We start from the raw sequence: 26,740 nt of genomic DNA, 5'->3' as shown, positions 1-26,740 counted from the left end.
AATGTGAGCTGTCATTTTCTCCTACTCCCCTCTGACTCCCTGTGCACTCCTCCTTTTATCTCTTCCTCCTACTCTCAGCTTTGCATTTTGTTTCACGCTGCCTCCTATTCCTGGAACAGTCTCCCAGTCTCTGCTGCCAAATCCTCCCTCCCTCTCTCTGCTCTTGCAAACCTGTTTCTTCCAGCAATCATTCCCAAGTTGTTTACTTGACTAATTGTGTCTCTGTATGATTTCTTTCCTATATCTGTTGTTCTGGATCACATTTCTTAATGTGAGATAGAATACATGGCAGGATAAAGGCGTGTATTTGCCACTATTTTGTTGAGCATTGTTTGCATTAGCTCTTTATACAATGATTAGTAGTAAATTCCCCTTCCCATTTTGAGAGCAGATTTTTCACTTAGTTCACTATTTTCCGTATGCTATTAAAGACCAGCAGTTTTTTATCTTAAGATAATTGCTAGGCTGTGGAAAATTAGTGCCTGTATTACAGCAAGTGCCATCAGCTAGCCTGTTTGTATAGTCAAAGTTCAGCTGTGTTTATCAACTTGCATGAAATGGTGGTAGAAAACACAGGGCTCTGGGCAAATCTGGTGGTGCTCAGTAACATTGCTGTCATTGCAGAGCTTCGCTATAGTGGTTATTGTGGTGCCGTGGCTGTTATTTTCCTAGCACAGACAAGCTCGCAGAGGCATGCACAGAGATGTGTCTGCTTACTGTTTATAAAGCATTTTTGTGTCCTTGTTTGTGGAATAAGTCTTCCCACAAAAACATTGCCGAAAAGCAGAAGACTCACCATGTTAGTAAAACAACATGTTGGTAAATGGTTATGTTGTTGTATGCAAGTGGTGGATCAAGTCATTGGGTTTTTTGCAGTGCATTTTATTGGCTGAATAACTTCTACCAGGCTAGACCAAGAGAAGTGGGTTCTCTTTCTTACTGAACACCTTGCCATGCAGGCTGATGCATGTTTTCACCTGGAGAGAACTTCACTTTTCTGGCAATTCTGTTCTTTCCATTCCAACTGAGACAAGGCAATCTGATTGTTTATTTTTTTTAAAAAAAAAAAAAGTTACTGGGATTTTCTGGTTTCAATTCAATTATTTTAACCAGGTTGAAGATTTATTAGGAAAGGAAAAGAAACTCTGAAAACATTAATATTGCTTGAGACTACGTTTCATAATAAAGTGTTCTGAATACTTCCATTTTCTTAAGTCTTACTTCTGATAATATCTGACTTCATACCTAAATGCTATGTGTGAAACAGAAATAGTTTCATAATTGTTTAATGCTATGGATTCGTATACAAGCTTGCAAAATGGCACGCGACTAACCCCATTAATTTCAACATAAGGCTAGGCATACATTTTTCCATTACCAGAAATTAAAAGGGGACTTAAAAACTAAATTTCTTCCTGGGAAAAAACAATTTCTTTCTTCAAAACATAAATAGTTTACATGTTAATAATGAAAAATGAATCAGATTTTCAGTAGTTGAATGCATTTTATTGGGAATTTTGCTACCTGTACGTTTTGGAAAACAGCCTCCAGGATAGTTGATTTAGTCTCCAAAATGCATAATTGGATACCTTGCAGTTTTCAGTACCCAGATCCTTTTGTCTTCAGCTGCAGTCCCTAATGGAGATGTACATTTTGCTCATTATTGAGCCTTCCTGACAAAACTTTGGTTTTATCAGAGGGTAGATTTGATTGCAAATATGGCAGCTTTTGTTCCCGAGTTTGTCTGTACTGTTAATGAGGTCCTGGACTTACTCTGCATGAAGGAGTATTTTAAAGATGCAGCTTCATACCAGAAAAAATTCTACTTGTAATCAGTTGACTAATTAAAAATGTAAGAATGTAGCACCCACTTTAGCAATTAAGTCTATAAAATGAGAGGAAGGTGCAGAACTAGTGATGTGTAATTACAGTGCAGTTTAAAATGAATCAATATATTTGAGACATGTCTTTTGAAATAAGTTTAATTTCTCTGTGTTGTCTAAAAACAAGGTTTCTACAAAGGGGAACAGAAGGTACAGTGTTGGAATTCTTGCTTAAAAATGTAGTGAACATGGCATAATGTAAACTGTGGTGTGGAAATAAGTGTGCATTGCCTATGTTGCTCTGATTTTGTAACAATTACAAACACAGATGGTTTGAGAGAAAATTAAATAATTCCACCCACATTAAGACAGGGAAGTCTAACAATAGCCCAACTCTTTATCACCCTGTTTCTCTAGCAGACTCCCTCCTGCTGTCACTTGCACATCCTTCATGCATTGAAAACTAACGAGTGTGTGAAGCTGCTGCAGAGTCCATCAAGGCCATAAGGACCTCAGTAGGCTGGAGTTGTCCTGACTCCAGGGTCTTCATCCACCCTCCTCCTCCTCCAACACTGGCAACATCCCCAACAAGACAGAGACAGTCAGTGACAGCCACTAGGTTCAATCTGGAATCCAGACAAGTCCATAGTCATCAGGCAGGTCCAAAGTCAGGTCAGCAAGGCTGAGCATACTTGTAATGTCATTCAGGCCATGGCCTGAGCCCAGGTACACCTCACAGGTCAGTAGGTGGAGGCCGAGCAGGGCATTCAGAGACCTGACAGTCTGCAAACCACCACCCTCACTACCACCCCCACCACCCTGCCACCCAGTCTGTTTCTGCCATAACCCTTGTGAAAAAACAGATTATTATTTTCATTGTACAAGTGGCTGTGAAGGCTTAGTGAGAGCAGTAGAGAGCACTTTCTTCCTGCCTTGCAAAACCCAGGCCTCCAAACTACTGTCTCAGCCAGCCTGCATAATCTCCATAGGCCTCAAGTCATTCCTTTTCCAGTCATTCCACTCTTCTTCCCTTTGCTCGTTTTTACTCATTTTGCCTTTGCTAGGCCAGATTTATAGCTTGCTTATATCATTTTCCCCTTCTTTTTACAAAGAGAGTTTGCACTGTGTTGAAGCTGTTGTGCAATAGCAAAAATATGAGGATTTTGTTTTCTGAGTCCAGGAGACTGACTTACTTCAATCACACCAAGGTAATAGAGAACAGAACATTAGAAACTACAAAGACTGTGAACTTCACACTGGATAGAGGTCTTTTGAATAGACGACCTCATCTGAAGGCAGGCAGGGGAGGAAGCAGCTGTACACAGCCAGGGAACACATTCTTTTACAAGCCCAGCAAATTCTGACTGTGTGAGCATTGGTGCAAATACGCAAGAACAGGTAAGCACAAGAGTCTTTCCTGAGGTGTTATGCTTTAGTAGAGCATACTTACAGCTTTCTTCTGATGTGAATTTGGACAAACTTTCAGTGTAATGGTATTAACCTGTTCCCTGCTGTCGTATGCTCCTAGATAAAATAGATTGGAAAAGATTAGCTCCTATGTGTTACCTGACAGGAGAAAGCAATTGAATATAGAAGATCAGCTTCTTGCTAATTGAGGTGAAATTTTTAAGTGTAGCTCAAAGGAAGAACAGTTAGGATGCTTTCATGGCAATGGCAGATAAACTCTCATCATGTACATTTCCATATTAAGACACTTCAACTCTGACTGACACTGAATTGTCTTGGTTTTGCCGCAGTTTGACTATTTCCCCACTTGATTAAGTTACTTAAGAGAAGGCAGCAGAGAAGACATTTTGCTTTCTGCAGCAGGATCGTTTATCTGAATTTTGATAAGCAGGGTGCATAAGGGAATGGAATTTAGATCCTTGTCCATATCTAATGCAGAAGAAACTGCATTTATTTCCTGTTCTCACAGCTGAGTTGAAGATGTTCTGCCATGATAGGGTATACTTGTTGATTACCGATGTAAGGAGGAGGCTGAAGATGGTGTGTTCTCACCATTTGGGGTGACTGAAATATTCGCTTCCCACCTGGGTGGGAGTGGAGAGCAACTTGGAGTGCCCTTGTATGGCAGGCTCTGACCTACGCTAACTCAGTTGTCTGTCCCACAGCCCCAAGTGGCTGGCTGCAGAAAGGAGCTGGTGTCTTCACGTTGTCACCTGGTTTGGGAAAAGGGTTAGGGTCAGAGTATGCATAGACCTCTGTGTCAGGGAAGGCACGAAACAGAAGGAAGGGTAAGTCCAGAATGAAACGGTGTAGTTCTTGTCGTGGCCTGATACCTGGGCGTTAGAGCTTCAGAAGCATGTGAAATAAAGGAGTGGGGATGCCCCTTTGGTTATCTCTGAGGAAAGTGCCTCCTTTCTTTCATAAGAGCAGTTGCATTATAGAGACCTGTGCAGCCCTATTTACATCCCCTCAGCTGGTGGAAAGCTCTGACTTCTGTGAGCACCGTGATACTTGTAACCTTTCCTTTTTATTCCAGGAAAGGTGTGCAGCTGCCAAGCTACATATTATTTTCATTAAGTAGGTAGCATCAGCAACTGGTGAAGTCTGGAATTCTGTTTGTTTGTTTGTTTGTTTTTTAAATAATTGTTCAGGTTCCTGATTTGCACATCTGATCTTTAGGCAGGCTGATAAACAAGACAACAACTGTTTTCCCTTTCCAAATTTATCCTGTGCCGAGACAGTGAAACATGTAGGGACTTGTGGTGCTGATGTTCAACTTGAGGGAATACCCCAGTGTAAAAATTTGAAAATCCTTGCTTTTGCAAATTAGTCAGGTCAGTTGTAATGACCCTAAGCAGCAAGTGTAGTATGATGGGGAGAAGGCAGGGAGCTGAAAACCAGATTTCCTGGAAGCTCTTATAAGGAGGACCTTTTTGTTTTCAGAATAAAGGGTTGGTTTACATTGCTAGCAGGTAGTGCTGGGCCATGCCTCTGTCATCGGCACCTGGCACAGGAAGGACTAAACCTGTTGTTTCTTTTTTTGTACCGAAAAGGAGTAAGAGAACAAAGATCCACGGCGAACTATGTTGTCAGCGGAAGGGATATATCACATATCCTGACAGCAAGAGCCTTGCAGGAATCATGTGATGCCTGTGCAGCTCCCCGTGGAGCTGGCCCGGCAGCATGAGCTGGCCTCTGCAAGATCTGTGCCTTCACGGTGCCTTCAAACTTCACTGCACTGGCACAAGGGTAAATTCAAGCCTGCGGCTGGGTTTCCATCGGGCCAGGCAGGCTGAGTTCATGCAGATCTGTTTAGCACGGACTGCAGTTTGTTGCTCTTGCAGAAGGTGTAAAGTTACATATCTGTCTGGAGATGATAATAAAAAAATAAAAATAATTATTACTTCATCACACAGGTCTTCTCTTATATCAGACTGACACGTTTCAAGCCAGCTGGCAGCATTCCAGCTTATCACAGGTCTGTACCGAAAGAGACCTATCCCTGCACGGGGACTTGCTGAAGCAGAGCACAGCGCTGGCTGGGGGCTGCATGCTTGTCTGTCGGAGCAGCATGGGCACCATTAGTGTTTCTTGCTTCTTTGATCTGAGTTTTTTATTCCTTGGGCAGTCTCTCACCGCAGGATTTGACTGGCAGTGGGTGCTAGCTGAAGCACCTGCCCAGAGCCCAAAAATGAGTTGGTTGGCAATTACATTACAATGTGGCTGTAATTTCCACAGTATTTTTGTTATCCAATATGTGGAATACAACCAGTGTTCATTCTCCTGAGGGTCTGCTAATTCTTTTGCCATGTGGCTTACTGTGCTCTGCTGAAGTTCCTTGCCAGGTTCCCCACCTTCATGAGAGAGGGGGGCTGTACCTGGAGGCCTGGCATACGGATACCACCACAGAAAAGGGAGGGGCTGTGGTGTCTCATAATCAAGCAGACAATTTTGTGTCATGATGACACCATTAAAGTGGAATGGGTTGGAAAATCAATCAGATTCCTTCTCTGATTACTGTGTAACTCAATTACTGCAGTCCCTCTGGGGCCCAAGGCAACAATTGTCTCGCAGGAAGTGCCAAAGAAAGACCTCTGAATTAGAGCTGTTGTGGACAAAGGCAAGATCCTGCTGCTGTGTGTTCCAGAAAGAACGGTTATATTATGAATAATAAAAAGGGCTGGGGAAATGTACTCGTGACACTGGTTTTTAGGGTGGTAAGACCTTCTGTGGCTCAGCTAGAGACAAGTTTATAAAGACAGAAGTTCTTGATACAGATGTCTTGGGATGAATGTACCAGCAGCCCCAAATACATGTATTCTGGTCACTGGTTTTGGACAAGTGCTGGTCTTAAGCATTTATACTGATCCCCCACAATAATTTCCAAGCGTTGGAAATATCTGGAGATCAGACATTAAAACTGCACAATTCTGATTGCTATCTTGCTTTCATATCACATCAGTTGCCATGTGGCTTAGCAGCTGATAATTCACAAAACGGTTTATGTTTCACATTAACACTGTATATCACTAGGAAACAGAACATCTAAGTTTTATAAAGCGTTTGTCTTAATGCTGGTGATTTGTGAGATAGCTGACGTTACAGCTGATGCTCTCTGGTTTAGCGATGCTTTTCTGACAGGATGGGAGCCTGCTGAGCCTGTTTCCTTGCACCGGTGAAACACTTCATCCTTGCTACGCATTCTGACTGCCGCCTCCTGCAATTCACACTCAGGCAGTCCTGGCAGGAGTTCAGAATGCACCTTAATTTGTCTAAAAACTTTTTTTTTTTTTTTTGTGGTGGTGCTAGATTCCAAGGAGTTTGATCTTAAAAGAAGGCACAGGTATTCTCTTTTCTTTAAGAGGGATCAATTTTCAGTGTGGTTTTTTTTTTCCTTTTTTCCTTTTGTTTCTCCAGTATAGATCCTTCTGGGTTTTGTGTTTTGGGTATGGGTGGTTTCTGACAGCTCTCTCACCTTTTAATATAAATTTTGGTTGGTATATTTATTTTGTTGCCTTTTTTTCTTTTCATTTGAACCTAAACCAGCTGATGTGGTCCCCAAAGAGCTAAATCCATACCCTGCCAGCTGGCATGCCCTCTGGCAGTGAAGCCTTGTTAAAGAGATCGGAGCTGACAGATTCTTGAGCAGCAATCTGATACAGGCCTTTTTTTTTAATTTGTTTTTTGAGCTCACCCATATAACAAATGGGGGCTTGTTTGGGAGCTTCGCTAGAGGCTTGAATGGAGTCATTGTTATGAAAACACTGCTGTGATTCAGAAGCGCCCAGCAAAGGGGGTTCTTCTCCCTCTTGCCCCTCAGCTGGGCACTGCAGGTGTGGCAGCCTTGCTTAAACTCTGGTTTCATCCTTATTCTACAGAATAGTACAGTTGCCTTGTGATTTTCATCTTTAAACTGATAACCAGGAAACTGAAGCTACAGCTCTTTGCAAAATAGAGACTCAGTTCAACACTAAAAATGAAGTTGGAGAGGTGAGTGAGTGTAACCAGCGAGAAGTGTTTTCCAGGTTGATGTTTTGGGGATAAAGAGTGGTAAAAGTAGTACAGTACTTCGCCAGACTTTTGCATAGATTAGCATGCTCTCAGTTTTCTTACTGTTACTGTGATGTTTACATTACGAATTCTACCCCAGAAACACTTGCTTGGAAATTTCTGCAGGCAGCGCATGGGCTCCAGAGCTTATAAGTCCCTCTTTACATTATTTTCTCCTGCAAAAACAACTTGTTGTCTAAAAAATGTTAAGATAGTGAATCTTTGAATCCAAAATATTCTAATTATTCTGTTTTATTCAATGGGATTAAAAAACAAAAGGATATGAGCTATTTGGGAAGACACTGACTTGCAATTTTCAGTCTTCTCAGTCAAAATTGAGTATAGAAATCTGAGTGGAGTGTTTTGTATTAATTTGTTGCACAGGAGTAGAATGAAGACCGCTTCTCATAGCAGCTGATATGCATGGAGCTGTGTATGCATTGTGTCTTACAGGGAATTCACCTCATAAAAAAGATACAGCATTTATTATATGTTTCTATCTAACCTCTCTCTGCCCTGCTGACTTCTGCCTCTGCTGGCTCCTGCCTCTCTGCAGTTCAGTGCGACTTTGGAGCTCTAATGCCAAGAATGAGGGTGGTGACATCAGGGCCTTCCTTGCAGAGTCAGTGGGATGGGAAAGGCTCATTGTGAAGGTGGAAAGGTTATCTTCCTGCTTGCTTTTGAAAGATGGCACATTTTGGGGTACTATGCTGATGATGCACTGGCAGTCCCAGTGTATAACTGGGACTGAACTTGACTTGAACTGGAATTACAAGCTGTATCCTGCACTCAGTCCAGAGAGTCATACATTCAAAATCAGTTGTCACTTCAGTAACAAAAAAGAAAAAAAAACCTATCTGAATTCTGTTTTTTACATCTTCCCATAGTATTTTCTCCCCTTCTCTCCCTTGTCCTTTTTTCAATAAAAAGTTAACAGTATGTAGAGACAAAACTGAAAGATGATCAGTTGTCTGTGTTGAAAAAAACAGCTTATTGTTGCTGGCTGAGCTGGATTTCCAAAGCCAGCTCTGTCATTACAGAGGGCCATTTGGGAATGGAGACTTGATCCATTTGGAGTCTGGGGAACAGAGATTTTTATTTTTTAAATCTTGATTCATCTGCTGCCTTGCAGTGTGACCTTCAATAAGATTTGCTGTGTCTCAGTTTCTTCAGGGAAAATTATTTCTGTAATATACTTTACATTTACAGTCTACAGCTATTCTGAAGACCTCATCGGGGCTAAGGTTTCCTCGTGCACTACACAAGCCAGTCTCTGCACTGCTGAGCTTATACCATAGAAATTATTTGAGATAATACCTAATGATCATTATAAGGCTTGTGTAAAGAGCACTCTGACTCTTTTCAATCTGCTGTCACAAAGTTAGCAATATTATGTCTCTTCATATAAAATCTGCTTGGGTTTTTTTGTCTCTGCTTCAAGCTGCACCAGCAGTTTGGAAAACAGCCTGGTGGGAGTCTTTAGAGTGGGACTTTGGCCTCATCTGTGAACTGATATTTTCCCTGACTCAGAAGGATTTTTTTCTGTTTAGTAATACACATTACAAAATAAGCATCTGTCTCGCAAGTGACTTGTGGTGGAGCAAAATAAGCATGTCTCACAAGTAGATTCTTTTCTGGTGGAGCTAGTTGTTAAACCCTGACTTCACTATATAAAAACCTTATGTCTGTCTTAAACTCATGGACAAACTAGTCTTCTAATATTCTTTGTTTATCAGAATGATAGTAACAAAAAGGCTCAAAAATGGGAGGAATGAAGAACGGATGAAGAACTGTTTTGGTAGTACTTTTTTTGTTATTGTTGCTCTTGGTGTTGTACGCTGTGCCAGTTGAGCAGGTGGTTAGAGGGATTGTATGTGGTGGAGCACATGTCTGCAGGAGCATGGGTGTGTAAGGAAGAAAGGTTTTCAGAGGAGAAGGGTGTTTTTAACTTTTACAGAGAGCTCATTTTGGTCATGGCTGACTTGGTGAGCAACATCTGGCATTCAGGGTGTCTTTGTACTGTACTGGGAAGGGCAGCAGGTGCTCCCCAAAAATGTGCCTGTATCCCACGTAACACACACCTGGCTGTTGTTGCTGTAGGTAAGTCACGCTTTCTGTAAGGGAGGAAAAACTACACAGTGATTTTATTTTATTTTTAAACCAAGGAGCAATTTAGTTACTTTCCCTGGTGTTTATGTTTTAGACGGCTTGGTGTGTGTTGGCTTTGTTGAGCGTTTTATCCTGGAAAAATAACAACATATGGTGAAATAGTCTGCTGTCATAAACACAAAGCAGGAGGTGAGAGAGCTTCGTAACAAGAAGCTTTCACGTATTTGAGACCAACCCAAATTTACGTCGTGCTGTTGGTGATTTAAAACTGGCTTCGTGCTCTTCAGTGGCATGTGAGGGAAGGTTTCAGGAGATGTTTCTTCTCCAAGTCACACTGAATCAGTTGGCAGCAATTAGGTGTGCAGTGCGTGGGCAGCCTGTGCCCCTGGCTCCGTGATGCCTGAGGGATGATGGCTATCCGGAGCTGTGTTTTGAAAGCTCTGGAAGAACATGACTTCCCAGGACAACTGGGATGGCCTGTATAGAGAGGTGGGAACCATATAAATTGGGAGCTGTGGGGCAAGAGAGCTGGTGGGAATTTGAGGCATCCTGCTGGGTTCAGGACAGCCGTATCCCAAGGGCCTAGGAAGTCACTGGCAAGGGCTCGGACACATCATCGTTAGTATGAGAACAGGACAAGACACAGAATGTGAGGGCTCTCTCCTCCTCTTAATTTTGAAATATAGGCTAGAATAAAAGGGGTTCCTGTTTTGTGTTCAGTGGCATAACGAGGAGTGGGGGAAGGCCAGGTACACCGGCTCCATTTGCTGTAGTGTGTGAGAATCTCACCCAAGGCAAATGCTGAGTCCCTGTGCACTGTCAGGACCTTTCTTCCACAGGCCATTGTGGTTGTTCTGCCAAGCTCCCGCGCAAATGGTGTGCGTCACTTCCCAGGGAACAGGTCTGCCTGTTGACAGGCGAGCAATGCTGCCCACCTAGCACCTGCTGATCCTGCCATTTCATCTCAAACTCGTTAAATACCATGAATTCATACTGAGAATTGACTTTTTCTTTTTAAATTGCAGGATGCGAAGAGAAGGTGCCATCATGTGAATGTGAAACAGCTAAATGAGAAACAGAACACCTGGGAAGGCTGAGCTGAAACCACTTGTACACAGGATGACAGACTGATTTGCTGTTGGAGACGAGATTTGGGAAACCCCGCTCCTCCAAAAGACTTTCCTGAGTGAGAGGAGAGGAACCAAGAGGAAGCACACAAAAGAGCAATGGGAATTGAGGGCCATGGTTACTTGAGATAAATGGCAGATCCCTGGGAGTCTAGCCATGTAGCTGTTTGCTTTAGCTTTGTCTCTCTCTGCAGCTGCTCTTTCTTTTTTGCCAGCTGCTGCTGGGTACTACCACAGCAGCACTGGAGACTTCGAGAGCAACGTGGGTGCAGAGTGTGAGGAGGGGGTGGGCAGCCCGCCTCACCATGATTCAGTTGTGGAAAGTAGTGCGGCACGTGCGGCAGCTGGAGCTCCACAGATTGATCCTGCTGCTCATTGCCTTCAGCCTGGTCTCCATGTGCATCCTGGCTTACTACGTCACTAACAGTCCCAAAATCAAGGAGCCGCCACCCCTGCCATTCAGTGACTGCAGCAACCAGCACCGCATCTTGATCCCACCGCAAGCCAACTGGAGGCTCACGAAATCGGTGGACACCTCACGCACAGATCCTGTGGTGCTAGTCTTTGTGGAAAGCATTTACTCCCAGCTGGGGCAGGAAATAGTGGCCATCCTGGAATCTAGCCGGTTTAAATACAGGACAGAGATCGCCCCTGGCAAAGGGGATATGCCCACTCTGACAGACAAAGATAGGGGACGCTACGCTCTTATTATCTATGAGAACATCCTTAAATATGTGAACCTAGATGCTTGGAACCGAGAGTTGCTGGACAAATACTGTGTAGAGTATGGCGTGGGGATTATAGGCTTTTTCAAAGCCAACGAGAACAGCCTACTCAGTGCACAGCTCAAGGGGTTCCCCCTTTTCCTACATTCCAACTTGGGGCTGCGAGACTATCACATCAACCCTAGTGCTCCCCTGCTCTATGTCACCCGGGCTAATGAGGTTGAGCAGGGTCCCCTGCCTGGTGATGACTGGACTGTGTTCCAGTCAAACCACAGCACCTATGAGCCAGTGCTGTTGGCCAGCACGAAGTCCTCGGAGTCCATTCCTCACCTAGCCACTCACAAAGCGTTGCATGCCACGGTGGTGCAGGACCTGGGTCTGCATGATGGGATTCAGCGGGTTCTCTTTGGCAATAACCTCAATTTTTGGCTGCACAAACTCATTTTCGTGGATGCCATTGCCTATTTGACTGGCAAGCGCCTCTGTCTCACACTTGATCGCTATATCCTCGTCGACATTGATGATATATTTGTGGGAAAAGAGGGCACTCGCATGAAAGTGTCTGATGTAGAGGTAAAATGCTCAGAATAACTACAGGCCCCAGACAAATTTCTAGTTTGTGGTGTGTGGTATGCCAGGAAAGTCAAGGTTGCATTTAATTTGAGTGAAAGAGTTGATAGCTGTAGTTGTTCTCATTTTAAACAGAGAAGTAGCCTGCAAAGATGCGGAAGCACCATATGTGATGCTCTCAACAGTTTTACAGGCTTAAATGGAGCATTTTTCATTCTGGGACCTGTAACTGGCCTCTCTGAATTCATGAGGATGCCTGTGGTAGTCTGTCCTGTTTCCCCTTTGACACAGGGAATAAACATATGTAGGTTTTCTTTGTCCACCTATTTGTAGCTGTAAACTCTACCTTTCAAAAGGAAAAGGCAAGTTGTGTTAGAATAGAACAGAAAAATTGTATTTATTATAGTATTATTTATTATTTTTATATATATATAAACTGTATATATTATATTGCAATACTGTAGGCCAGTCCATGCGGTGTAAACTGCTATAGTCTATGTTGTGGCTATCTAGCTTTTCAGGACATGACCAAACTGGGAGAAGAAAAGTTTTCTCTCACCCTTCGTTACACCTCCCTCATGTCCTCCACCAGCCACCCCCATCCCTGGGCAGGGAATATCCAAAAATTCACCAGGGAGACATGCGCAGACCAAGCCTTCATGAGAACCGTCTCTGTGGCCTCGCAAATGGGGAAGAGATGCCATCTTTGTGGTTTGCTTTCCTTGGCAGTTCCTTGAGTAATACAGTGACCTATTAGGAAAGGATGTGGGAAAGGCACAGAGAGAGATTTTGTGGAGGAGAGGGAAGCCAGACAGGCTAAGGAGAAAACAAGTAGGAAGAAGGTAAGAAACTAAGTGCCCCTTGTAATTTTCTGTGTCCTTGAAAGTATGTGATAGTGTTCTCCTAAGTCTGTGATATGTGTACATATGCTGCCTCATGGAGCCAAGGGCTTGCCTTTGTATCTTCCCCATCAGTTCTGGTTTGTAGCTGTTGAGGCAGGTGCGTTGCCTGTTTCTCCAGGTCTGCTGAGGCTGTTTGTTCCCAGAGGTATGAGGCCCCAGGCCTTTCACTCTGGATTCCTATTTAGTGCTTGCCATTAGATATGTCCTGGTTGGAGTTCCCGGGGTACCAGCCATGATGACAATAAGCCTGTCACAGCAGCTGCCTTAGCATGTTTCCTAAACAACTTCAAAGTGAAGCACCCTTTAACCTTTCATCCAAGGGCACAGAACATGTGAGGCCAAGATATAAAACAAACTACTGTTACACACGCATGTCCCCTTACCTGAACTGAACCTCATCTGTTACGTATTCCCAAGAGCACTTTTCCACCTCACTAGGAGCCTCACCACCTTTTCTACGTGTTTTATGCATCCGTGCAGGACGTATCTCAGTTCCTCTCCATTTTTTCAGGTCTTTGAGATTTTAAGTTCTGTTTCTGATCCCGAGTTTCCCTTGGGGCAAAGGAAACCCTTGCATTCTGTTTGGAGCCAGCTTTATCTTTTCAGATCATTTGAAGCTGCATGCGTGAAGCAGCTCTGATTGCATGCCATTATTTTACTTGCATCATTCTTTAATAATTCTTTAAAGCCACCTTTGACCACAACTCTCTAAGCAAACAGGTATAGAAAAATGGAACACTTGTATATGATACTTATTTAAGGAAAAGGCTAACATTTTCTTCATTTCACTGCAATGTCCCTGTGTTTTGAGGTGCTGAAATGCTCTGAAAGCTTTTTTTTGAAGGGTCCAATCTTATCTTGGTCCTAAGCAGGCCCTGCACCTTCTAGTCAAAACCAACAGAGATTCTCACCTCTCTAGTGTTTGTGCAAGTTACAGACTCCTGAGAAAACAGGAGATAGGTGGCCAAAGCTCTTGGAAACAAAGGCTGCTCTAGTGATGTTAAAAACAAAAACCTATACAAGATAATTCCAAAAGATGCTTTATTTGGGTTTTAACAGGGTGAAATGGAGGCATAATCTGTGATCAGTAAGCAGAGAATCACGGGCAAAGCAGATAAAACCCAGATTTATCCATTTAAAAGAAGCTCTCTGATTGCAGAGCCACAAGAGGTTAATGAATTTTTATTTTTTAAAAGTGAGAAATAACTACATGGATTTGTTGATAGTCTCTTGCTGCAGGGAGAGAAGGGGATATAATAGTGACAGAACAGCTGGCATTTTCTTTGGCCTTTTATATGAAAGCTCTGTTTCAGGGCTGTTATCTCAACACACAGCTCCTTATCTTAAAGCTTAGATTACAGTGGTCAGGGTAGCAGTTTGAAGATTGGATGTTGTGTGAAGGTATAAAATTGACTGCTGTCCCAGTGAGCCTGTTTGCCGTATGCAGGTCCACGTTCAGAGAGCTTCCCAGACAAAATGACTATTAAAAGAAAGTGCTGAATATAATTTGATCAAATGCATGCCCATGGTAGATGTCCTGAGTGAAAGGAGAAATGTTTTTATTTGTGATGCTTAAAGGAGGGCTGAATAGCTGCTTTGTTAAAAAAGAAAAAAGGAATCGTACTTGCTTTTACTTTAAAGATGATAACCCTTGAGTTCCTCTTTCTGGCAAAGGGCTGCAGCAGGAGCTCGCAGCCCTCACTTGAAGTGAAACAGTTCGAAGTTGCACAGGGAAAACATTTTTCCCTTGTAAAGTTTACCAGAGATTTGAGCTGCACGTAATTAACAAAACAAAATCTCGGAGAATCTCTTTTCAATTACTCCACATGCAGTCTCTTCTAAAATAATAATCTTCGGAATTTACCAAACCTCCATGGAACTGGCCAACAAAGACGAGCTGTTTCTAATGCAAAAGGATCTGGCTTTTATGATCCTTCCTGGTCGTCTTTAGGTAAGAGGAAAGAAGATTAAGTAGATGAGTTTTTGCGTCTCTTGCTGGTAGTCTCTACGAGGGCATAAATAGCAAGCAGTTGTTGCTAGCAAATCTAAGAGCAAGCTAAGTTAAAATCAGGGACAGTCCTTTCATTTTGGATTATGAATGATGAGGGTGGAAGAGAGAGAATCTAGTGAGGGTGGCCGTCAGCCAGCTCTTGCCTGTCTAAATTATAGAGGATGATCTTACCTGAAATGAAAATATTCAGCAGTTTCTAACTCCCCAATTCTAACATTGTAGGGGAGGTAGAAATACCAGTACCATGAATGCTTTCTCTTTTGACAGCACTGTCTTGAGCTGTGCCAGTGCTACTGCTGGGCAGTGAGAAAACTGCAGAAAATCCTCTTGAGAATGTTCTACCCAATGTCCACAGGGGCAGTTCCTATGAAGAAGCAACACATTCCTAGTATGCTTTGCATGAGCATTTGAGAAGAGGCTGTAAAAGCACTCTGCTTTCTTCCTCCATTTTTTTATCGTCTGTTTCTTTTCATTTGTCCATGTACTGTTTTCCTAGACTCATGAAATCCTCTCTTCCCAGCATCTGACTCTCAACTTTATTTCCCCCTTTTCTTTTGCCTCTTTTTAGAGGGACCTGAGATAGGGGAGGTAATACTTAGGGTTTGTATGAAACAGCTAAAATCTCTGCAAACACTTTTGGAAGTTAAAAATTTCATAGCTGAAAAAGCAGAGTTGCACCGAGATTTAGTCCTGTATTATTGCGATGCCAAGGACACTGTGCCATCTTAGAAGAGGATTAGGTCCTAAAGAAGCAACCTAAAGAGGGTACAGTTAGGGTGCTGTGGCTTCCCCTGAATTCTTCTCGCTCCTAGAATTTTAACCCCATTGAGAGTTTTTGTCTTTCACTGGATGGCATCAAGAGCTTGTAGTGACTGTTGAGTAAATCTTTGCAGATCCATCAGCAAGATTATATAGGGGTTTTTTTAATGTGTTGCAACAAGGCACAATTTTAAACTTTTTTCCCCCTAACATTTGCTGAGAAGTAAATATTTATCATCATTTGAAATTATAAAAAAAAGCCTTTTTTTAAAGTGATGGACATCAAACATCAGGCTGAAGTTTAGACCTTTTTTGCATTGTGTCCAGAAATGTGCACTGGAATGTAGCTGTCACTTGGGTCTGCAGCATGGCTGCCCCAGTTAAGTACTAAAGGCCTCCAGAAATACAGGTTGTGAGTTGCAGATGGTATTCTCTGATAGACTGTGACAAGCGTGAAGCAGGTCAGGCCTTGACGTGGCTTATGAGGTCTAGTGGCCAATGCTGGGAATCTCTTGGAGACCTCATCTCTTCCTTCCTGGGGTGAGCCTTGCTGAGCTTCTAGCAGGGAGCTTAGCTGGGGAGGGGGCCTTTCTGGCTAGCTGGTGGTCTTGGCTGCATCTTGGATGGATTTCTGGAATGGAAGATAGTTAGAAAATGTAAAACAGAAATACTTGGAGGGATTGGAGGGGCAGTTTTCTAGGGGAAGAAACTTTACTTTTTAGAAATAGGGGATAGCTAAAATGCTAACCTTCTGTCCCATACCACATGAGCAACTAAATTTCTTAAATATGCATGTGAAGATCTGTTTGCATTTGGCTAGCTGTTTTATATCTTAATGTATAGCCTACTCCATCCACATTTCTTGATTGCCTTTCATTTAAGAATCTCAGAAAATGTTATGGATATAAATGAAATGCCACTTGAGTCACCTGTAAGATATTATTAGTACTATCATATTCATCCTACTTTGTAAAAAAGAAACAGAGTGCAGAGGTGTCAGAGCAGAGAGAAGTGCCACCTTCCCGGCCTGTTCCCACATCTGTATTGTTTCACCTTACTACAGCTCACAGACCTCTCTGAACCAGTGTGCTAGGGAATGCATAATTTGTTGAAACAAATTTCCAAATATTTTACTTGGCATCTTAGTCTCTTTTATCCTGTGCAGGGGAAAGACATTTCTTCAAACCTCTGCCATGCCACCTTATGGATGTGGCTGTGAAAAGGACTCAGCATCAGCAGAGGGGTGGCACATGATTAGCAATAAACCCACCAGGAAAGCAAGACTCCATAGGGCTCCAGTCGCAGAATTTCTGGGGCCCCCACGGTTCTTCCCTGGTCCCTCCCTGGACACAAAGGATTGCTGCCTGCTGGAGCAGGGCTTTTTGGGATTTATCATCAGACAGATGTGTCGTCATGGTAACCCCAGCCAGGCTTCAAATCTCTCTCTGTGCAGAGGAATGCTAAGCCTCTTAACCGCTGTCTTTCCTCCCTCCACCTTCCTGCCGAGCTTGAGGAACTGGATGGGCCTTTCAGGGCAGCAGAGAGAGGTGGTGAGGCTTGGGACAGCTCTGGAGACAAGAAAAGAAAGTGGCACTTTCCTGTCTAAGATACTGGGTGATATGCTAAAGGTGCTGGTCCCAAATTCGATGCAGTATTGTCATCCAGCTGGGCAGACAGGTGCTTCTCTGTAGAGAGACACACAGCTCTTAGTCTGTGTTCTCTGATGTGTGGAATGAGTCCCTGTGTCTTATGGGGTCATTTGAGGGGAATTTGACTTCCCACTGCCTATTCTAGATCTTATGCAGCAAAGGAGGCTTCAGCCATCAGTGCTGCTGGCATGTCACCTTTTAAAAGCACTGCCTACATTTGTGATAGGTTCTGGAGATGTCATGTGCCATACATTTCTGAAAATACTACTCTTGGGTGGGCACTGGGGTAAGGATGTGGTAGGCATGTGGCCATGAAGGAGCTGGGATCTTTGAAATTTGTCCTAGGCTGCATTTGATGTCACTGTTGTGTGACTGTGGGGAGGAGGATCAGGCTATTAAGTGTGTCTGTAGGGAAAAGTCTGAAAGCTTGGTTCCTTCAGAGAGAGCATTGAGTGTGTCTGCAGCACTGCAGAAATAATCTGTCTGGTCTTCCTACCTTGTCGTGTGTGAGAGGTCATGGGCTGCCTGCCTTGGGAATAAAACCGCTCAGCTTCTTTGCTCCAAGATACATTTGCAGTGCATGGGTGATTGAAGTAAATTACAGAAGTCATAATTTTTAAATTAATGTGATGATCAGTGTTTGGTCAACACTGTTTTGAAACATTAGTGACAGCAGTGATTTCTCAGGATATCCTTAAGTGGTAGGTGTCAAGGCTGGTCCCCCCCACTGAATGAGAGCCTGCCTTTGTGACTGCACTTTCACCACCTAGGGAGCAGTGTGCCTAAACAATGCCTATAGAGTGTGAGCCATGTGATGGCAGCGTTGTAGTGCCTTTTGTGCTTCTTGAGGCTGGGGAAGGGCAGCTGATACAGAAAGATCTGTCCATCTCCCCTGCACAGTTTAAAAGTCTGTATGCTTTCCCCAGTATTATGTGCCAAATTGCTTGTGTATTTGCATCTAGCCCAAGTCTGCTGTTGAGAGGTCATCACCTTCACCTTGGTGCAGCCACTGATCCATTGCTTTCTTAGAAAAGCTATTAAAATCTAAATAACTGCCTGGGCAAGGACCATCTCAGTCACCTGCCAACAGCCCTCCTGCCAGGTCCCTCTTCGATTGAGAACTTCTCCCATAGGGAGCTGCACCAGTGAGTCTTTCCCGGAAGCACACAGTTAGCAGCAGAGCGTGCATCTCAGGGCTTCTCTCTTTTTATTGTTTTCCAGGAGAAGAAATTTGACTGGAACTAGTTTGTATATTACTTGTCTGTGGCATATTGAACCTCTGGGTTTTTTTCCTGTCAAGGCTGTCTGCTGTCTTACTCTGTACACTGCTGGACCTTGGGGTTTGTGGCACAAGGCTCCTTCCCTTTGATTATGGCAATTACTTTGGACATTTAAAGCAGACACAAGTGAGCAAGAGTCATGACTCTGAATGTCAGCTCCCACAAGTTTTCTTTCCAGAATCCAGGATACTTTCCTGCTACAATAGGATTTTGGCACTTTTAAGGGACACAAAGCCAGGGATATTGCCCTGCCATGACAGGATCCCTTGCATGATAGTTCTGCAAATCCACCTTTCCTCTCTAAATAAAAGCCCCCTCCCATTGGATTACTTATATCCCTTTGGATATTACTGACTTTTCCTTCGACTGTGCGTCATGTGTGGCCCCATCCTCCTTTTCATTAACATGTAGGCTCAGAGAAAGGGCAGAGGTTCAATAGCAAAGTCACAGCCAACATGGGAGAGGAAGGGAGGAGCATTGAGGTTGAACCTGGAAAGAGTAAGGGATCTGTTGCTTGGAAGTGATTTATTGTCCCTTTGCCTTAGCACAGATGCTCTGGGTCCTTCACATTGAAGACCATCATCTGACTGTGGTTTTAAAGTGGCATCACTTAGTACAGCAGGATTATTTCAAGTAAAGACTGTATGTGGAGCACTTGGCTACTCTGCTTCACTCCACAGGCAACAATGCCATAGCCCCATCCCCTGTGATACCTCTTCAGACTGAACTGGGCACCGATAGAGCACAGAGAAATGTTACAGAGCAACTGAATGTGAACATTTCTTTTTTCTTTCATTCAAACAGGCTTTACTGAGCACACAGAATAAGCTGAGAACTTTAGTCCCAAATTTCACCTTCAACCTGGGCTTCTCAGGGAAATTCTACCACACAGGTAAGCCCCTTGCACCCCTTTGTCCCAGCACATGTGTATGGCCCCCATTTTCATCTGTGTGTGTGTGTAACACACTAGTGGGAGCATGATTCTCTGTTGGAACGACTCAGCATTGCAGGGGTTAGTCAATGCTTTGAAACATTGAGCCCCTCTTCTGCCTTTTGTTTTTGCGCTTCCTTTTCTGCTCTCTGTAGGTACAGATGAGGAAGATGAAGGGGATGACATGCTGCTCAAACACAGGAAGGAGTTCTGGTGGTTCCCTCACATGTGGAGTCACATGCAGCCTCATCTTTTCCACAATGTCACTGTGCTGGCTGAGCAGATGAAGCTCAACAAACAGTTTGCTGTGGTAAGGGGCATCACAGTTTATTTACTTTACAGTATTAGTCCTTAAACATTCTTCTCCTGGAATAGCTGTTCAGACCCTGCTAAACCCAAATGCTAGTCTGGTAACTTAGCTGCCTTTAAGAAAGGCAGTTTTGAAAGTTTAAATTGATGCGTGGCTCCTGCTGTCTTCAGGCAAGAAACACCATTCGGTGCCTGCATGTGCAATGGGAAGTGTTTCCTGGCACCTGTATGGCCCCAGGGTGCAAATCCCAAGGCTCTTGTTTGCTGAGGTGTGAACTTGTAGCATTACCATCCAAATCCAATTAATTTACAAACTCTGGCAGCAAGAAAGCTTTTCCTTTTCCATCCTTACTCGCTGTGGTTTTGTAAGGAAGTCACCTGGGCAGTAGTATAAAATGCTCTGTGTGCTAACAGCCCTACTTCTGGCCTCCCCAGACAATGCTGAAGGAAGTTACTTATCTAGGAAGTCTAGGGGAAATTCCCTGGGTTTTGGCAGAGGAGGGGGAAGCCTTGAACATCCTGCATTGCTGGAACAATGTCTGTTTGATGCTTACAGCCCAGAGTTGAATATAGTGTACATGTTTCTCTGAAAAGAAATGTCCTCTTCACCTCTAGTTTGGTTCTTTTGATGGTAATCCCCTTGGGAATATCTGGCTGTTGTGTTATGTTCCCATGACACACACAGATTAGGAATGATCTTGAATTCAGTGCACAGTTGCAGCATTATAGAAACAATTTAGGCCTCCTCTTTTCCTGGTTAAATAACGGTGCAGTCTTTTGCAAAGAGAGAGACAAAGCACAGAACACAATTACACATATTTAACATAAAACAGGCTAGCAGTGGGAAGGAGAAGGTTGTTGCTTCATTTAGGGGCTCTGGTTTTATTGTACACCACCAGGGCAGAGCTGTCGTCATTGTTACCAGAACCACATAGTAGAATTAAAAACCATGAAATTCAGATATTTCCTGCAATTTTAGTATAGCTCCAGGCCCCATAGCTTCACCCTCAACAGCCTCTTGCTTCATGTCTGCTTTTCTTTGAATTGCTAGAGGAAAGACGGAGTCCAGTTGTCATCTTCCTTTCCTTCTATATCAGTTAAGGAAATTTTGTTTTCCTCCTCTACTGACTTAGATCTAGGCATTGTGGGAGTGAGATGTGTCACTTAACAGCATTGATTAGTTTGTAGTAACCAAGGAGCCTGACCTGAGGCTTGTGAATTAATCTGATTTGTCACACCTGCAAGCTACAAGACCATTTTTACAGCAGCTGTTACGAGTGCTGAAGGTCCTTGTTGATACAGAATCACACTTATATTTCCATAGATGCATAAAACAAGAAGTACAAACTGTATTCCAGGTTTCCCAATCCGGAGAATTTACATGTTACTCTGTCACCTTGCTCCAAGTTGGAGTCTATTGCTAAATATGATCCTTATTAAGGATATTAGTTAAATATTGAATGATTGAGATGCATATTCTGGTTTCAGGAGCATGGGATTCCCACAGACTTGGGCTATGCCGTAGCCCCCCATCATTCTGGGGTTTATCCTGTCCACACGCAACTCTATGAGGCATGGAAATCCGTGTGGAGCATCCAAGTAACAAGCACAGAGGAATACCCACACCTACGGCCTGCCCGGTACCGGCGTGGATTCATCCATAATGGAATCATGGTGAGCACAGCTAGGCGAGCGGACCCCACTTTCCTGCCCAAGGGACAGTGTTCTAGTGACCTGCATCAGAGACATTGATCTTAGTATCACCAGTGTTCCAAAATCATTAAGTCAAGCAAAGAGAAAAATCTTGCCTAAAGCCAGTTTCTGTGTTTCTCAGTACAATTCAGAGGTCAGTACTGAACGAAGGAGAGCAAAACCAAGCACAAGGAGACTAAATTGAGATCCCACTGACTTGTTTGCACTGTGATGAGTAAATGGTTGGAAGGAATACCAAGAGAGTCCTCTGAACCTATGTCGCTTATGTCCCTTACTCTTTATGTTGATTCACAGAGTGCTGCTGTGACACATTCATGTCTAAATTCTGTTGCATCTGCCTCTTATCTGACTTTGCTTTTGTCTGATATTGCCAGGTTCTGCCTCGACAGACCTGTGGTCTTTTTACTCACACTATCTTCTATAATGAATATCCTGGTGGCTCGAAGGAGTTGGACAAGAGCATTCGTGGTGGTGAACTCTTCCTGACAGTGCTCCTGAACCCAGTAAGCTCATCTGAAAGGGGAACCAATGCACGGGTGTCTCAGCTCATGTGCCTGATGTGGGAAAGGACTAGATGTTATGGGACATCCAGTATTACCACCCATCACAGTGTGGGTATCTCCAGTGTGATGCTATTGAGATGGATGTGAAAAAGAGGGCCAAGGAAGTACTTCTGAGTTAATGCTGCCTTGCTTTACACACTGCCAAGGCAGCATCAGTATTGGGTGTTGACAAGTGCAACACTCTGCAGATAGAAACTAGCTAGGGAGACATGCTGAGCATGGCCCAACGGAGTGGGTGTTACCTAGGCTGCTGCATCTTCAAGAATCAGAAGTGAGATGTGTCTTGGCTCCTTCTGTTCCACACACATCTGCTGCCTGTTGGCTTCTCCCCTGGCTCATTGATGAGTTTTGTTCAGAATAATTGCTTTCTCTGGGCTTTTGTTATGGAGTGTTGTCCCCTTTCTTTCTATATGTATATACTTGAAACAATTTCCATGTGCTGTTTTTATGATGTAGCTGTCACCCGAAGGCATTTTTGGGAGATCTGGGTCTGACACACGTGTTTCTATTTCCCTTTCAACATTTCCCAGTTCCGTCAAGCCACTGAGCCAATGTAGTACCTTCAACACCCTACAGTCCGTTCCCAGTACTTAGCCATGAATGGCAAATCACATGGGTTTCTCACTTCCTGTTGAAGCTGGGAAGATGTATGAGGTGGCAAGAGACACAAAAAAGGGGTGATTTTTAGAAAATCCTGAATGGATAGAATTAGGAGATGAAGCTTTGTAGCCCTCTCCAACCGCAGATCCCATTCCCTCACATTCCTGTTTGTTGGTTGCAGCAGGAAGACGTGCTGCTCTTTCTGATGGTACAGTAACTTTCTCAATTCCCCACCTGAATTTGTTTCTTATTAAAGCTGATTTGGCACCTGTTGTCCTCAGTTTCTCTGAAAGGGCATTGCCCTGCCAGGTTTACATAGTGATTTTAGAATGTCTACTTCTGTAGCCACTCCTGAATATAATAATGTTTAATCTCTTCTTTTCTCCTGACTTCCAAATTTCTACCTTTTTACTTCTACTTTATACATCTTTTCCACCAGTGCCTGAGTATGGGCAAGAAGCCATGCAAGCAGATCTGAGAAAGTAGGCGGTTTCTCACTAACTTCCTAGGTGGGAACCCTGGAGCACTGGTCCAGTCATTGCGTACTTGTTTGGAGGATTTGTCATGTAACGTCAGTGGCTCTGTGCACCATGATGTTTTCTTTCATTCCTTCCTTCTTTTGTATCTTCGTTGCAGGACTGAATGTGCAGCTTTAGGCACTTTTGGTTGGGGCTGTAGAGGATCAGTGAATCAGAAAATCAAGCTTTTTCCCTCAATTTTAATTTTTTCTTGTCTCCTGCTTTTCCTAGTGTTTAGTGCCTCTGTACTCCTAGAAGTAGAACTGCGATAGTGAAAAGACTTTCGCAATGTGCTCTGGGTGCATCACACAGGCTGTAGGTTACAAACAGGCCCTGTGTTTCTGAAGGTTAGCCTGTGACCAGCTCTGGCTTGGTATATGATCTGCAGAAGATATGGGTCTCTAACAGCCCTAGCTAAAAAGCTGTAGGGGTTCCTACTTCCAGGTCTGGAAGCCAGCCCTCTGTCTGGGTCGCCTGAGACACAACAACCGAATCTACCTGCTTAATCAAAGTCTGTAGTAAGGAGAAGGCTGTTCTTTGCATTACATATGGAATGATCGGTCAGATGTAAAGAAACTGCTTTCTTCTCTGTGACCATTGCTTTTGTGGGTTTCTCTTCCCATATGTTGGGTGAATTCCACCTTGTCCCACTTTGTAATTGTCAGATCTTAAAGAATGCCTGCAGAAGTAGCCACTGTGAAACTTAAGAGCTCTAGGTTTCTCTTGGAAAACCAGTTGCCAGACTGTAATCCAGAGATGATTGCTGGTCTAGGAGGCTGTGCCAAGGAATTTGTAGAAATGTAGTTTCTAGAGCTACGCATTAAAATTTGCTGATAAGCATGTGATGGTCGAAGCAGCTGGCAGCAATCTGTGATCCAAAAAGTTTGGGAAGATTGTGCTGTGGTACAGGATGAGCTTATTGGCCAGATTTACTGTTGGTTCTTTGCGGTGACTTTTAAAACTCTTTTAGGCGCCTTCAGATGCTCCGACGTTTACACTTCTGCTTCCTTTTGGCAGTGGAGCATTTCTCTCTCTGTCAGCAGTGGAGTACTGTGCTCTAAGCTCCTCTTCATTGCTTGTGTTTGCACAGTGACTCAGACCCTCGCATTCCTCCCCTCGCTGATAGAGCCATCTCGCAGACCTGATAGAAAGCTGGCCAGCCCCGCAACCCCAGCAGTGATCCGTAGCAGACTTGGACCAGGCTCTTTCAGTCCTTTCTGATGCTTCCAGCTCCCTTTGAGTGGATATACACATGCAGGAGTCTCCAAGCCTGTATGTCTATGGTTAACTCCACAGTGCAAACAGAAGACGTCTGATCTTCTGACTAGTGAAAAAGGTCTGACATCAGGAAGGAAGCAACTGTTGATGTTCAGCAGACAGGCTGCCATGTGCCCAGTCAGTATTTCCCAGAAGCAAATGGCATCTTTGTGATCACTTCTCACAAGCACTTTTTCTCACACTACGCCAGCAGGTTACTGCCGTGCTCACAGCTGCTTGTTATATATTGCAAGGATGCTCATACCCTCCTGGTTTCTGTATTCTAGGCTCTCTGTGACCTTTCCTCAGTGTGAAGGAAGGGAAGCCATGGCATGCTGAGTGGAAGGGAGGGGAAGAGGAGGGAGGTGTTATTACCAAACCAGTTTCCAGGCTTACTGGGTGTGGATGGGAGGGATGGAGAGATGGGATTTGAGTGTAGCTTATGTCAGAAGTAGTGCTCAGAGCTGTTTTGGCAGCAGTAGCTGTGACGAGGCAGAGCAAGCTGCCAGGCCTTGTTAAACAGTGCATGGGTTACAGGACATGACTGCATGCTCAGTACAGGGAAATGGCTCATTGGTTGGGCTTGTCGTCTTCTAAGTCCAGGTGCTTGGGACTGTTTGCAGGTGACAGCATTACCTGTGTGAGCCATTTTACCAAAGGTAGTCAGTCTTGAGACACAGTTGCTAACCTGGGTCACATGCAGGCTTTTTTTATTCTGGAAATCTTGAAGGTGCCCCAGGTGGTGACCTGTGTCCTCCCTGCATAGGCACCAGAGCCCGTCTGGCAGAACCTGTCAGCTCAGTAGGAAACCAGAAGTAAAAAAACTCACAGGCAGACAAATGTGATAAATCCTTAACGCTCCTTAATTTCCACGTGTCCCGGAGTCCTGCCACTGTTTTCTGTTGCCTCCCAAAGGCCCTGGGGCGTGAGCACTGTATGGACAGGATTAAATGCATTTCACAATGTCTTGGCTCAGACACGAAGAGCTACTATCTGTCAGTACCTCCTATCAGACCAGTCCATGGTGACACTGGGCAGAAAACTGAATTCAGACCTCCTGAGTCTGCAAATGTGTTCATCCCAAGACCATCTGTCTCCTGCTTCCCCTTTTTATTCTTCCCCTACTGTGAGTGGGAAAGCCATTCCTGCCCCCTGCCAGGGAAGACTGTTGTTGCCTGCTGACCTTACCTGGCATCATAGGATTCAGCCATGAACTGTGCAGCAATGGGCACCCCTACTGTGACTGAGGTCTCTTCCCCTCCCTGTACTAGGAGACACTGGGTGGGGAGTGCTAAATCATCCACATAGTCATTCTTCCATTGGCCTTAGTGTTCTGCTTTTGTTTTCCTGACTTCTAGCCATGGTGTGGTTTGTGTCTTGTTTACGTGTTGTGTTACAGGCACTGGGATGCACAATTCCATGGGACCTGTCAAAGCCACGCACCAGAGTCAAGCTGATAGCAGTCTTTCGCACTCTTTTCCAAAAGTTAAAATAGTGAAAAACAAGCAGGAGGGAAGTGTATCTGCTTGAGAGAAGAGATGGCTTGGCAAGGCAGAGATAGCACATGGGCTCCCGAGCACCCCAGTGCTGCTGGGGCTCCCATGGGTGCTCAGTGCCACTTTGCCCAAGGGTTCACATCCTCAGGCTTGGCAGGACATTTTTCAAGGGCTGCCTATGCTGAAGGTTCTGGCGAGCTAAAACCTTACCAGCTGATGTCTGTTCCTAGGACAGTGTCCTAGTGCAGCGTCTCTTTGCAGTCGGTGTTCAGATCCCTGGGTACACTTGTTTGTATTTAAAAGTGTGACTTGCCAGTTGTTCCTTTACACTCCAAAGTGAATGAAAGCTGACAGGCTCTGGACTCGCAGCCAGGGCTCAGTTATCACCCCACCACACCATTCCCAGGGCTTACAGAGAGGTCTGTGTCCCTCCTCTCCTGAGTTCCTCCTGTTTTGCAAGTGCTACATTTCTTTCATTTTCATCAAGGCACTGCTGTATCCTGGCAGATGGACATTCATCAACCCAGACAGCCAAGGCAGTCTGAGATGTGAACAGCCTCTTGCTGACAGTGGAATTGGACTAGGAGGAAACAGTACTGTTACCTGATTTACCAGTATCTCATGTCCTTTCTACTTTCAGATCAGCATCTTCATGACCCACCTGTCCAACTATGGGAATGACCGCCTGGGACTGTACACTTTTGAGAGCCTGGTCAAGTTTGTGCAGTGCTGGACCAACCTTCGCCTGCAGACACTACCCCCTGTCCAACTTGCAAAAAAATACTTTGAAATCTTTCCCCAGGAGAAGAATCCCTTGTGGCAGGTGAGAAGGCAGCTTTAACTGCTCCTAGTGGTTTTCCAAGAAGTATGTCCCACATGTA

The 26,740-nt window shown here is 44.1% G+C and overlaps 1 protein-coding gene across 16 annotated transcripts in view; it reads left to right on the top strand.

Moving 5' to 3' along the window:
- NDST2 (N-deacetylase and N-sulfotransferase 2) overlaps window positions 1-26,740 on the top strand; it is a 137,755-nt gene that overhangs the window by 101,867 nt on the left and 9,148 nt on the right. For 15 of the 16 annotated variants that reach the window (XM_054831033.1, XM_054831040.1, XM_054831030.1 and 12 more), the window contains 6 exons: window positions 10,475-11,874; window positions 19,277-19,364; window positions 19,559-19,713; window positions 21,201-21,386; window positions 21,800-21,928; window positions 26,500-26,682. In XM_054831033.1, the coding sequence (XP_054687008.1) occupies window positions 10,882-11,874; window positions 19,277-19,364; window positions 19,559-19,713; window positions 21,201-21,386; window positions 21,800-21,928; window positions 26,500-26,682 (1,734 nt within the window). In that variant the 5' untranslated portion in view covers window positions 10,475-10,881. The remainder of the gene's footprint in view (window positions 1-10,474; window positions 11,875-19,276; window positions 19,365-19,558; window positions 19,714-21,200; window positions 21,387-21,799; window positions 21,929-26,499; window positions 26,683-26,740) is intronic. The other variant, XM_054831047.1, reaches the window with a different exon arrangement.

Source organism: Grus americana, chromosome 7, assembly GCF_028858705.1.
Source record: "Grus americana isolate bGruAme1 chromosome 7, bGruAme1.mat, whole genome shotgun sequence".
NCBI lineage: Eukaryota > Metazoa > Chordata > Aves > Gruiformes > Gruidae > Grus > Grus americana.
This window is presented reverse-complemented; position numbering and strand designations above follow the sequence as displayed.